The sequence below is a fragment of the Peromyscus californicus genome, unplaced genomic scaffold (genome assembly GCF_007827085.1).
Source record: "Peromyscus californicus insignis strain IS unplaced genomic scaffold, ASM782708v3 Scaffold_14__1_contigs__length_90479793_seg_2, whole genome shotgun sequence".
Classification (NCBI taxonomy): Eukaryota; Metazoa; Chordata; class Mammalia; order Rodentia; family Cricetidae; genus Peromyscus; species Peromyscus californicus.
The window spans coordinates 6,943,410-6,958,581 of NW_026294436.1; the positions used below are offsets into that span (position 1 = coordinate 6,943,410).

At 35.9% G+C, this 15,172-nt stretch overlaps 1 protein-coding gene across 4 annotated transcripts in view; it reads right to left on the reverse strand.

Moving 5' to 3' along the window:
• The window catches only part of Ptpn4 (protein tyrosine phosphatase non-receptor type 4), a 192,490-nt gene that overhangs the window by 67,265 nt on the left and 110,053 nt on the right, over positions 1-15,172 (reverse strand). For all 4 annotated transcript variants that reach the window (XM_052736736.1, XM_052736739.1, XM_052736738.1 and 1 more), the window contains 2 exons: positions 13,340-13,403; positions 9,173-9,345 (listed from right to left, as the gene is read on the reverse strand). In XM_052736736.1, the coding sequence (XP_052592696.1) occupies positions 9,173-9,345; positions 13,340-13,403 (237 nt within the window). The remainder of the gene's footprint in view (positions 1-9,172; positions 9,346-13,339; positions 13,404-15,172) is intronic.

Sequence of the window (15,172 nt, forward strand, 5' to 3'; positions counted from 1 at the left end):
ACCTTGTCAATATTCCCAGCTCTACTTTCTAGCCAATAATATTTCAACATCTTAAGTAGAACAATAACATCAGTATTCCTAGCCACTGCTTACCATGGGGGAAGGGAGTTGATCTCTGTTTATTTTGGGCATGTCCATTAGGGAAAGAATTGTATGCAGTTAGACATTTGTCATGCTGACTTTACTACTTCATTTGCAAGACTATTCAGATTTAATAATGAAAAAGTGCTTCCGATACATTCTAAAATTAAGAACTACAAACATGGAACTTAACCTTTGAAACTAGAAATATGTATGCCCTATGTCCAAACACAATGTGAAATGGGCTGTCACAGGCCTTAATTCTGTCCTACTGTGCTTTGCTACGTTTATCATGGGGCTGTTAAGTGAACACATCCCATTTTCTAGATTCCTTTCCCACTTAGCTTTTTGCTAGGTTCTGCTTTCACAATGTGTAGGAGGAAGGTCATAAAAGTAAGAAAAATGCAAAGCAGTACTGGCAAGTGCTTGGCGCCGCTTCACAAGTCCTGGAAACAAAGGGCAGAGGCATGACATCTTGATGAAGTAGTACTTCTGTGACAGGTCCAGGACTAGCTGGACTGGCCAGGACAGTATCTCTGAAGTGTAGTAGCAGGTTTAGGCTCAGGGAATGCAGACCAAAAGGGACCCTTGCACATTACTTCTCCTGCATACTTGCTTCTACATAAGCTACACAGAGAAACCCTGTCTCAAAAAACCAAAAGAAAAAAAAAAAAAACCTTAAAAGTTGACATATGTATTTAAAATATGCATGTTTTAAATTTTGTCCATGAGGACTCAAATACTTCCTATCACCTACATCTTCCTTTTTAAAGATTATCTTTTCATTTAAAAAGGCTTTTATCATTTTAACTCCTTTCTCTGGTCATTCTAACAGTTGCTACGGATTAACCCTATTGGTAAAGGGCTTAACCTTTCTTTTTCTTTTCTTTTCTTTTTTTTTTTTTTTTTTTTTGGTTTTTCGAGACAGGGTTTCTCTGTGTAGTTTTGCTGCCTGTCCTGGATCTTGCTCTGTAGATCAGGCTGGCCTCTAACTCACCGAGATCCACCTGCCTCTGCCTCCCGAGTGCTGGGATTAAAGACATGCGCCACCACTGCCCTTAACCATTCTTTACTCTGTTCTTTTCACCAGGATTTTTCTTGAGTTATTTTCTTGAGTTACTTAATTGGCCTGATTTTACTATTTTTTTTTAAAAATTCAGTTATATTTTAATTTTTATTTTGTGTAAATGTTTTCTCTATATGTATGTATGTGTGCCATGCATGGGTAGTGCCTTCAGAGGCCAGAAGAGGATATCAGTGACATAGAAAAAACCTGAAGTTTCATAGTAGCCAGAATTTAGAAACAACCTACATGTTCCTCAACAGAAGAATTAATAAAGAAAATGTGGTATATTTACACAATAAAGTATTACTCAGTTGTTAAAACAATGATATCGCCAGGCGGTGGTGGCACACACCTTTAATCCCAGCATTCAGGAGGCAGAGCCAGGTGGATCTCTGTGAGTTTGAGGCCAGTCTGGGCTACCAAGTAAGTTCCAGGAAAGGTGCAAAGCTACACAGGAAAACCTTGTCTCGAAAAAACAAACAAACAAACAAAAAAACCAATGATATCATCAAATTTGCAGGCAAAAGGATGGAACTAGAAAAAATTATCCTGAGAGAGGTAACCCAGATCCAAAAAGATGAATATGGTATGTGTCGTTTTTATGTGGATATTAGCTGTTAAGTCAATGATAACTAAGCTACAATCCATAGAACCATAGAGAGTATAGAAAAAGGGTCCTCAACCTTCCTAATGTTGCAACCCTTTAACACAGTTCCTCATGTTGTGGTGACCTTAACCATAAAATTATTTTTGTTGATACTTCATAACATAATATGAAGCATAATGTAAATATCTGATATGCAGGATATCTGATATGCGACTCCTGTAAAAGGGTCATTTATCCTCAAAAGGGTCAGGACCCACACATTGAGAACCACTTGTTTAGAGGGACCAGATAGCTCTCATTAGAAAAAGGAAAATAGAATAGTTCTGGATGGATAGATGGATGGATGGATGGATGGATGGATGGATGGATGGATGGATGGATGGATGGATGTCACATACCTGTTGGAAGAAGGAAAATCAGTTTTGTCCAACACAGTGTCACTGGGTATATCACAGTCCAGGACAGGCCTCATGTTGAGGAGTAGTTGAACAAAATATAATGGACTCCACATTTTGTGTGTGTATGTGTACTTTTATTTGGTTACAGTTTGGTAGGGTTTTGGGGGAGGGTGTTATTTTGATTTCTTGGTATTGGGGGGTCTTGAGGTTGTTTTGGGATTTTGTTTGTTTTTTGAGAAAGAACTTAAAAGTGGGTATGCAGGAAGGAAGAGAGGATCTGGAAGGACTTGGGGGAGGGGAAGAATATGATCAAATATATTTAAATTTAAAAATTGTTTTAAATAATAAAGAAGAAGAAAAAATAGAACTGATGTTGTAAAAGACTTACTAATAGATTTTCTTAGGACACAATAAGTCACACAAAGTAGAATTTAGCAAAGGGAGCCACTGCCTCCAAAATATCCCCCAAATAAGTAGTCTGCTAACCAGGAATGTTAGAGATAAGCGAAGTTTAGGATGCTAGGACATAAATGTTTGCTTACAAAGACTGACTAGTTATTAGACTCCATTCCTAGAACAATTGAGACAATGCTGACTTATAGTCAGCCATTATGCCCATCCCTATATGAAAGAACATGCCTCCAACAGTCAGCGAGGGTACAGTGCAATGTCACAACCAACAGGAAAGTCCTGGTCTATCATAAAGCCCCCAGTCCTACTCTTGAGAAAAGCATAATTCTGCCAGATGGGCAAGAAGACCTTTGGTAAGAACTATTTGAAAAAGGATGACACAGGTGTACTTAAAATAATTCAGGCAATATGCAACATCTTTGCTGTGTAAATCTCCCATCTGCCTAAGAGCCTAAGGAGACTTGTAGTCTCCTGTCTCTGTTTAAATTGTTCAAAGTGTAACCTGACCTGCGGTTGGATACTGAAAGAGATTTAAGAATGACAGTTTATATGAAATGCTTAACCTATGGTGTATATAAAAGTTTGCAAAATCTTCTAATCAAGGCCATTTTCTTTTTGGGTTGTACCCAGAGCCAGATGTGAGCTAAATTAAAGAGCTTTTTCTTTTATTAGTCCCTAAGTGTACAGAGTGACTTCTCACTGGAAAAGCGTATAAATTCCAGACCATCAGAACCCCTGGAACTGGAGTTACAGACAGTTCTGAGCGACTATGTGGATGTTGGGAACCAAACCAGGTCCTCTGTAAGAGCAGCCAGTGCTCTAAGCACTGTGCCATCTCTCCAACTCCTGATTCAGAGACCTTACGATGCCAGGGATTTTGCATACTGAACAACGTCTACAATGTTGGCTTTAAACTTACTTGAATGGCAATCTTGATGAGCTTACGAAATTCAGGCATTTCCATACCCATCTCATTTTTGAAACAGACATAAGTCTGAAGAAAAAATTTATTTGGCATAAAGATTGTTTAAAAATAATCCAATCTGATGAGATTCTAACAAGACTGATTGCAGGCAGTGGCGGGGAGGGGGGCGGGAGACAAAACACAAGCAAGAATGTAAGAAGTAAGTAACCTCCCTATACATTCCAGACTTAAAAAGATAATGATGGTCATTAGGAACTTTATGACGATAAAGTCAACAACCTATATGGAATGAAATACACCAACTACCAATAATGTTTCTTCAAGAAAAAAATCATCTGAACTGGCTTGTCTAGTAAATTATTTATTTTTTTTAAAAAACTTTCTCTAAATAAAACTACCCCTTGATAAATTCTATCAAGCATTTACTCCATTTACTTCCTAAGTAAGAGCCAGATGATGGTGGCACACACCTTTAATCCCAGTACTTTGGAGGCAAAGGCAGGTGGATTTCTGTGAGTTCAAGGCCAGCCTGGTCTACAGAGTGAGTTCCAGGATAGCCAGAACTACATAGAGAAATCCTATCTCAAAAAACCAAAAGGAAAAACAGACAAACAAACAAATATATAAAGGAAGGGCTGGAGAGATGCCTTCGTCAGGAAAGTGTTTGTCACACAATCATGAGGACCTGAGCTCATTCTCCTGGAACCCAGGAAAAGCCAGTGTAGCAGCCTGTGCCTGTAATACCATCACTGGGAAATGATATTTGGACTAGGCAAAACCTTCCACAAAATTTAATTTTTTCAACTCTTTCACTAAAGCCGACCTTACCCTGACTCTAAAACCTGACATAATTATACGAAAGACAACTGTAGACTAATATCCTTCACGAGTATGGATGCAAAATCCCAGAAAAATTTTGGTAAGTCAAATCAGACAGTATATAAAAAGGATTCCATGAACAAGTGAGGTTTAACTCAGGAATAAGGAACTGGTTTCCCATTTGAAACTCACAATGAAATTCCTTATGTTAACAACTAAAAGGAAAATCATTATGATCATATCAACAATTACAGAGAAAGCATCTAACAAAACCCAATATCTAATCCTGATAGAAACATTCAGCAAATGAGAAAGAGAACTTCTTCAACATGTCATATACTGGTCACTTTTTTAAAAGTTCATAACCAACACGATACTTAATAGTGGAAAACTACATGCTTTCCCCTAAGAGGAAACAACACTTGACTACAATATCATACAACATTGTAAAAAGGTTCTCCATGGAAGAAATGAAAGGCATCATATTACAAACGAAGAACTGAAGCCATCTTCATCCTCTAAGCAGAAAAGTCCTTGGAAGCTTAAGAACAGTTTCCACAGGGTTTCAAAACTTTTCACAAAACAAGACTGATATTAAAAACAAAAGCAATTCTCTTTAGTGGCAGGAGCAACCAATACTGAAATATCTAAATATAATTTAGAATAAAAGTATAAAAATACTTAAGGTTAATAAAGACCTGAAAGACATGGGCACCCAAAACTACAAACATTGCTGAAAGATACAAAATAAAACTTCAGAGAAGACACACTGAGCTTCATGATTGGAAAGAACCAGTATTTTTAAGATAATCAGTCCTCCAAAATTTGATATCATCAACACAGTCACAATCCAGCTGAAAGCTTTTTTTTTTAAATCTAGGAATAGAGATACTATTAATAACTCTCAAATTCAAATGGAAATACAAAAAACCTAGAGCACCCAAAATACCTTTTTAAAAGAACACAATCGCAAGAATGAGCCTTCTATGCTTTAGTCATAACGTGAACGAACAAGACCACACTAATATGAACAACAAAGTACGAAGGAACAACTGAACAGCCATCGGCAATGAATTTCAGTGTCTACTTTACATCAAATACAGGAATTACATCCAAATGATCCACAGACCTATATGTAAGAGCTAAAATTGTGCAACTTTTACAAGAAAATAAAGGAATAAATCTTTGTGACCTTAGGTTAGACAACATTTTCACAAATATGACAACAAAAGATAAGATTCATAAAAGGACAAACTGGTAAACTCAACTTCATCAAAATAAGACCCATGCTGTTCAAAAGACCCAGGTAAACAATGAAAATAGCAAACACTGATGAATCAATCCATGGGGGAACTGGAACTCCACACTGTTTTGGGGCAGTGCTGGGGATTGAACCCAGGGCCTACCACATCCTAGGCAAGTTCTCTGCCATTAGGCTATCCCGCCAGCCCTGAGCTGGAACTCCTCCACATTGCAGTACTGTATATAAATGGCATAATTACTTTGAAGACATATTTGGAGGTGCCTTAATAGGTTAAACATACCTCAGCCATATAACCTGACCATTCTACTCCTAGTTGTTGACCCAAGAAAACAAAGTAAATGTGTGCATAAAACCTTATAAATGCATATATGTACATATGTGTATATATATTCACAGAAGCTTTATTTATAATAGCCCAAACCTGGCCGGGCGGTGGTGGTGCACACCTTTAATCCCAGCACTTGGCAGGCGGATCTCTTGTGAGTTCAAGGTAGCCTGGTCTACAGAGCAAGATGCAGGACGAGCACCAAAACTAAACTAAGAAACCCATTATTAAGCAAATGGACAAACAAATTCTATTTATACAGTAGCTTTAATCCCAGCACTCAGGAAGCAGAGGCAGGCGGATCTCTGTAAGTTCAAGGCCAGCCTGGGCTACAGAGTGAGTTCCAGAAAAGGTGCAAAGCTACACAGAGAAACCTTGTCTCAAAAAACCAAAAATAAAATAAAATAAAATAAAAATAAAAATAGAATAGTACTCTGCAATAAAAGAAAACTACCGATATAAGCACCATGGGTGAGATGACATAATTGTGCTGAGGAAAAGTGGTTACACTATAAAGTATGTTTCCATTTATATAAGAACCTAGAAAATGAAAATCAATTTAAAGAGACAACAGACCAGCAAGTGCCTAAGGACAAATGGTTGGGAAAAGGAGTTAAAGCGAGATATAAATAATGAGCATGTTTGCTACCTTGACTGAATCTTCACTCAAAGGAATTCAACTCCCAAACGTTAAAACTTGAACATAGTTGTTTACTATATGTCAATGCTCCAATAAAGTTATTTTAAGACATTTTACTCAATTTCAAAAATATCCATAATCTTAGTTTTGTTAAATATATATATGTGAATTGTGCTAATACTAGGCCAATGTTACCAAAGGGAGTAACTGCCTGAATGGTTGTTGTTTTTTCTTAGCTGATTTTAGTTTCTTTCCTTTAAAAGGAGATTTCTGTTTGTTTTTGATCATGTGTATGTGTGTATCTACTAACATGACTACAGGCACCTGCAGAGGCACTGATCCCCCTGGAGCTGAAGTCACAGGCAGCTGTGGATGGTGGTGACACGGGTGCTAGTAAATGAACTCTACAGGAGCAGCACCTGCTCCTAACCACTGAGCTAGCTCTCTCTCCAGCCGCCAGTCTTCGTTTCTTTCTTTCCTTCTATACATAGACAGTTGTTAAGCTTGTTTTTTTCTTATTTTATCTGAGACCTGTTTGAACTGCAACTGGAGGCTGGTTACTATACTCTCTTCATTTCTTTGTGGCCTAAATGAAACCGTGTGTGTTCTCTTGCATAATTGCACTGCTGGTCACTCAGGAATTAAACTGAGGAGTATCTTGAACGGTTTGCAATGTCCTCCCATTCAGCGTGCATAGGACATTCCTGTCCCTGCTGAGGGTATGAGCTGGTACAAGCAGTCTCTGCATTTCCTTGACTGTCACCACTGGCCTGACACTCTCTTCCTCGGTCTATTTAACCTTAAAATGGCAAGTACTACATCTTACCTTTCTGAATATTGCTTTTAGGAAAATAAAAAAGATTTTGCTAAAACACGTTATCAAGCTACTTAAGATTCTGCTGTGTTTTGGTTTTTGGTAAAAAAAAAAAAATTAAATTCTACTTCATGGTTGATATTGAATTCCCATACTTAGAGATTTTTTTCCTTGGGGTGAAAGGTATGCATTTTAAGTGATATATCATGTACAAATGCTGTTATTATTTTTACTACTATTACAAGTTGAGCATTTATAAATGTTGGGGTTTATATTATTAACCTTTTGGAGGAATATCTAAACATTTTTCTTATATAATAATTTCTTCTAGCATAAAATATTAGAGATGGAAAATCAAAAACAGGTAAAATGAATACCATTTGTTCTATTAAATCAATAGTAACTTTTTCTGCATGAGTCTTAATGGATTTCACTTTAAAACTAGATTTTATGTGTCACTTTAGACTTCTACAGCTAAGACTAATCAGGGCTTCTTCAAAGTTATTTTCCAAAAATTGTTGCCTTTGGGAGAATTAAAAACAAAAGTCAATAAAGTCAAAACACATAGCTGAATAGGAACAATAAGTTCTCATATTTTATAGCACACAAGATCAACTATGATTGACATTAACTGTAAATTTCAAAATAGGTAGTAGACAGAGTTTAGAATATTCCCAACACAAGGGACATAATATGACAAACATCTGAGGCTGTGGATATCTCTGATGATTACATACTGCAAGCGTATCAAAGGCCACACTGTACCTCATTATGTGTCCATAAAAAATTACTTTAAAGAGAAAAACATAAATTTAGGGGGACTGGAGAAATGGTTCAGCAGTGAAGAGCACTGGCTGCTCTTCTAGAGGACCCAGGTTTGATTACTAGCACCCATACAGTAACTTACAACTATTTATAATTCCAAACTCAGGGGAACTCTTCTGGCTTCTGTGGGCATTGCACACACGTGGTGCATAGATATACATGCAGGCAAAACACCCATACACATAAAATACAAATAAAGAAAAAAATTTAGGAAAAGTTATTTCTCTGGATTTATGCTGAATTATAGACAAAGAACACAGGAAAATGTCAGGACCTGGGGTTACTGTTCAAAAACTTAATCTTTTTTGTTTGCTTGCTTAATGGTTGTTTTGAATGTCCTGTTGGATAGCTCCAAAAACTGCTAAACTGTAGATTTTTAAAAAATAACTATACCTCTATAGAATATTTATTAGTTTTTAAAATAAATTAAAATGTATCTAATAGAAAAGTTTCCATGCATATAATAAATATACTGGGAATTATAAAATTTGTTGATTGTAACTATGCAAATGTAGCTAATTACTTTGTAAAATAATTATCTACAGCACAATCACAAGCACAGGTCTTCAAGCTTAGTGTGCATCACAAGACACCATAGGACATATTGGTACAGACATACAGACAGGATTCCATGGGGATTTTGACTCTAGGTTTTGTGACTAACAACGATTCTATTGCTTTGTATCTAGATCATTAATGAATTTATTTTTTAAATTTATTTTATGTATATGGGTGTTTTGTCTGTCACATGTCTGTGTATCATAGGCATGCCTGGTGCTCCTGGGGGCCAGAAGAGGATGATGGATGCCCAGGACCTGGGGTTACAGATACTGTGAACTGCCATGTAGGTGCTGGGAATTACACCTGTGTCCTTCTGGAAGAGAAGCCAGTGCTCTTAATCTGTGAGCCATCTCTCTAGGCCTAGAGCTGTAATCTAAAGGTAAGGGGGGGAGGGAATTTCTCTCCAAATAAAGTCTTAGTATAAAGTAGTACTTACCAGTATCGGAATTTGGAACCCAGGGTAAAATAATGTGCAAAAAAATTCTTCTGCGGTGGAAGTGGTCTATCCAGGCGGAAGAATGTGTGATGTTCTACACACGCTTTCCACAAATTTTTACATGCTCTGTAATTCACCATATTAAATCCCAGCAGGGTTTCTCTAGATTCATGCTGTATACAATGACAAAATTCAGAGAATATGGGAAAATATCAGGATCTGATCATTCTTTTGACAGATAAATTATGCAAGTCCTGCAAATGTTAATCTCTACCTCAATGATTTTGTTTATTCAACAAAAACTCAGTAAACTAAAGGAAAAGAGCTGTAAAATGTGCACTTTAGTATTTTACAACTTTTAGGGACTTTTATTCTCTATTATAGTTAGAAATAAGTTTAAATTTTTTTATTATTTTCAAATTTTATTAGCTATGATTCTGCTTTAAAATATAATCCTGGACCATAAATTAAATTTGTAATAGGCCCACAATTTGTAATTCTGTCTTGATTAAAAATAGGAACATTCAACACCACCAAGCACTATTACAAAATCACATTAAAAATTGACTAGCACTAAAATAGAGCAATTTCTCTAGTTTTTCTTTTTCGCACAAATCACATTATACAAAGGACTCATCTCCTGAGTAACAGTTCTGATTTCCAGACAATGTGATCGACCACTCAGTGAAGACTATGAAACATATCATTCTGTGCTACCTGGTAATACCCTCCGCTGCCTTTTTCCACTAGATTATCTTCTAATGGTAATCACTTTACTGTCATGACCACAAACTAGTCATCCTTGTTTCCATTTTTCATTGTATTCTATTATAATATATCCACAAAAATTTATCTACTTTACTGTTTATAGACAATTGATATTTTTCATTTGGGATAGATGAGTGATGTTGTATATATACATTCCTAGTGTCTGTACACATATGTACTTATTTCTGTTCCTAGATCATAACATATATGTTTAGCTTGATTGGTTTATATTTCCTCCCAACAATAGTGTGTGTTCTATATACTACCCAGCTTCAGTCATTTTCCATTTTTGTATTGTATTTGCTTGTTTATTGAGACAGCACTTCACACTGTACCTTAAGCTGGCTTGGAACTCACTATGAAGTTCAGGCTGGACGTGAATTCATGACAGTTCTCCCGTCTTATCTTTTGGGAGATGTATTATAAGCATGTACCACCCTCATATATTCTTATTTCATTGTCTTGATAGACATGTTGAAGTGGAACATTTTGGTTATGACATGTTACCTCTTCTTGATGACTAATAAAATCCAACAACTTTTCATGTTAATGGCCATGTGGATTTTGGAGGGAAGAGAGGTAAAGCATGGCCTCTTCTGTAGACCAAGCTAGCCTTGAACTTATGTAAATACCCATCTTAGCCTCTTAAGTGCTGGGATTAGAGTATGGGCCACCATGTCTACCTTATTTTAGTTTTTGAGGCAGGCCCTCACATTATGCAGCAAAGGTTGATTTTGAACTCACAACCTTCTTGCCTCAACCTTGTTAAGTATCTGGCTACCATGTGGGTACTGTCCTTCCTGAAGTGGGATTCAAGTCACTGGCCTATTTTTCTGTTGGACAGCATATATATGCAAGGACTTGTCGGGGGCATGTGTACTTCATATATAGACCACACTACTTCTTAATTAACTTAATTAACTCTCTTAATGAGACCTTTTGATGAACATTTACCAGTTTTGAAGCAATCTAAAATTACCAATAATTATCTTCAAGGTTAAGAAGAACTCCTTCTATGTTTTATTCAAGAACTATTTTCATCATGAAAATCTTTTCCATAATAAAATCATGACAAAAATGTTCATATATTTTCATATTAAAAGGTAAAATGATTAAAGCATAACTAACTGGCAACTAGAAAATTAAAGGTACCATTAACAAGTGTTTGTACATGCACTATCAGTTTACATGTTGTATTATATACAATAAACATTATGAAAAATGACAGAATGTCTAACAGAGAAGTAGTACAGTAACACTCTCAGTGTGTGTGCTCTAAGACAGACATATGCTACCTCCCTTTAAAACAACTGCTTCAAATTGTCTGTATATAATTTGAATACTGTAACTGTATTTGAAATGCAACAACATTTTTTTCCAATTTGTAAACAATGGACATAAAGTATCTTAGGAGTAAGGGTAACAAATAGAAGTTTGGCTTTGCTGCTGTTGTTTTGGCTCAAAGTCTTGCTACGTAGCTCTACTTGGTCTGAAACTTGCTATGCAGACCAAGGTTATCCTTGAACAAAAAGCTACCCTACTGCCTGTGTCCCTTGAGCACAAGGATTACAGGTGTGTATCACTGCATCTGGCTGTAAGTTTGGATAGTTAAAAACACACGAATGTTTTACCGAGAAAACATTGGTAACGTGAACTTCTGCAGAGTATATCTGTATGTGGTCTTTTAGCACGCACTAGTTGACTTTTGATGCTGTTGTTACTCACAGGTAAACAGTGCTAACTGATCCAGTCTCTCAGAGAACAAGCATGAGAACTAAATAATAAAAATGCTTCATATATTACCAGTCACATACACAAAAATGTTACATTTCATAACTGTTGTTGTTGTTGTTATTATTATTATTATTATTATTATTATTATTATTACTACTACTACTACTACTACTACTGATAACATATCCATCACAATCAGGTAAACTAGAAAAGTTGTCTACTACATACTCTCTATAGTTACTCCAAGTAAATATCTGTTCTCTAGTTTCTGGACAACAAGATTTATTATATTTCTTTCTCTGGATATTTACTCATACACACACACACACACACACACACACACACATACGATATGACTTTTCTGTACCAGCATTAGTCATAATATTCCCCACTGGGAAATGGTAAAACTGCCCACTAACAGAAGAATGAACTGCTAGTTTATGGCATATGCACGTAGTGGACTACCACACACTAAGGAACAAACCATGCAACATCATGGATGTCAGTACAACAATATGAATTTCACATAGTTAAGTTGGAAAGAAGGCAAGCAAAAAGAACATGGTGTATGGTTTCATTTACATGCCATGAGTGCAAACTAATTCAAGGCAGAAAAAATGGGAATAATGCTACTTATGTGTTGGAAAGATTAGTACCTGCAAGTGGACATCAGTTCCATTAGCACAGGACTAGATCATGCTCTATATATTAATCTGAGTTTATCAAGTATATACTTAAGGTCTAAGTACTTTCCCATACTAAATTTCATTTCGATAAAAAATCTATTTTAGAAAATCTCCCATATTTAATAAACATAAATGACAAACTATAATCACAAAACAGGACACTATCCTCTAACAGAGGATATGGTAGCTAACTCAAATACATTTTTAAGATTTTAAGGAAATTTTACGCATATACATCTTAAAACATGCATTAATTTGCAAAGATTTATAAAAAATAATGCAAACCAAAGAACAAGGTTAGTTTGATTGCAAATTCATGTTTTGTGTCAGGGTCTTGCCCAATAACCCAGGATGGCTTCAAACAGTCTTCCTGCATGCTTGTGATTACATGCTTCTGTCACCATACCAGGCAAAGCTAGTTTAATTTGATCAAACAGGTAAAATAATTTATAAGACGAAGTTGTTTTAACACTATACTAACACTTAGATACAAGACGTAAGTCCATGAACTAGAAACTAAATATTCAGCGCTCCCAAAATGAAATAAGCTTTCCTATGAAAGGAAGTCATAATGGATTTAATATGGAGGAAAATCAGAAGAATTTTCTGCAGTGTCAGAAAGTTTTAAATATTACCAGTGTGTGTGCTCATGTGCATGTGGGTGCACATATGCACATATGTTAGGATGTCAGAGGATAATCTCGGTGTTATTTCTCAGAAATACTGTCTCTTATTTTTGGAGACAGTCTCTCATTGGCCTGGAGCTCTCCCATTAAGCTAGAATGGCAGGCTGGGAGCTGGATGGGTCAGCCTGTCTCTGCCTCCTCACTGCTAGATTATCCGTGCAGCTTTCTTATTTGGGTTCTAGGCATCAAACCCATGTTCTTGCACTTGTATAACACCTATACAAATTTAGCCATCTTCTCTGCCTATGGGTAGGCAACCTTAAAAGATCAATAAATATTAGATCAATACTCACCAATTCTTTTCTAAGTTGAATAAAAAATTGTTTGCATTTAAAAGAAATTTTTACAATCTTCAACCTGCATAAAAGAGAATTGGAGTATTCAAAATTACTGGCGAAAGATGGAAATATTAAAAAAATTGACGAAATTATAGATATGATTTTTGGAAGTTTCATACATTTATAGGATGAATATTAATCAATCCATTCAGCAGTACCTCCAACTCCCTGGTACCACCACCCTTGCTCCCTCGTAACTTCATGGCCAGGATCTTAAGTTTAATGTGGACCAATATCTTCACCCTTTATTATATATCTCTAATACATATAACGTATCAATAATGTAAAGTTTATGGTGCTTCCTAGAAAACAAAATAAAATCTAGGTGCTCAACTGAGAAAATTTTTATCAAACTATAGGAATATTCACCAAAAATTAAAATCGCAACAAATACAAATAACATTTAAAACTTTTAATACTCTAAAGCATGTGTAAGGGAAAGTGTAAAATTTCAGAGTTTTATAAAACATTTTTCATTTTAGAAACCATAATTACTTTTATCTCACCCTTATACATTACCTTTTAAAAACATATGTAACTTATTTTTGTTTTTTCAGAGTCTCACTATATAGCCTCAGCTGCCCTGGAATTCACTATATAGACCAGTCTGGTTTGCCTCTGCCTCTACTGTGGCCACCACGCCCAGCAATTTATATAACACTAATTTCTCAGTGTTCCATTAGTACAATCCATGACTCAAGCTGGTTTGGTTTCTTATAGTAACCTTATAAAAAGTAAAGATCTTTCAGGGCTGTAACACTCAAAGGCTATGAGGCCCAAGAGACTGAATCTTAGTAAAATGTGATTTGGAACCGAATTTTTTAACATTTCTACTATTTCACAGTAATTCTACATTTTTTTTTTGTTTGTTTGTTTTTTTGGTTTTTCGAGACAGGGTTTCTCTGTGTAGCTTTGCGCCTTTCCTGGATCTCGTGCTGTAGACCAGGCTGGCCTCGAACTCACAGAGATCCGCCTGCCTCTGCCTCCCGAGTGCTGGGATTAAAGGCGTGCGCCACCACCGCCCGGCTCATTCTACATTTTGATCCTCATGACTCATACCCGTATCCATTAAGAAGTTCTGAGGACTCTCAGAGAATAAACTAATCCAATCTCAGCCACTTGGGAAGATAGATATACCAGTGATACTCAGGAAGATCCATTTAGAGGGGTAAATTTAAGGCTAGGTTTTAGGTCTGACCTTTGTGTTGCTGGAGGAATGAATCCAGCACCTTGCACATGCCAGTCAAGTGCTATAACACTGAGTCAAATTCCCAACCCGAGGATTGAAATTCATTGTTTTACTATTACATCTTGTGCTCTTACTGCATAGATATATAACAACATGGATATATTATTTTCTCATATAACAGAGGGTATTATTTTCAGAAAGTGAAAGGAAGATTGGATAAAACAGCCTGTGTTTGTGGAAAGAAAGTAAGCCATTGAAAAAACCTATACAGAGCTACATACACTTTTACATTTAAACATTAACCTTCACACAAGTAACAAATAAAAAATGCTGTTCATTTCTAAATGAATAAGACAGAAAATCTAATCTAATTTCTAGTCATCTTCATTTTACAAACATCAGAAAACATCAAACAATGAATACAAAATTTTACACTGGATAATGGTCTCTAGCAAAAGTCTATTTGTATGACTAGTGTTTCTTACAAATATATTCTCTCAAGCAATGAATAATACTTATTTTGTATAATAAGATAGTTATAATAGTTTTTCCTTAGATTTTCATGCTCTTGATTTTTCTTCTAGAGTGAACTCAACCAA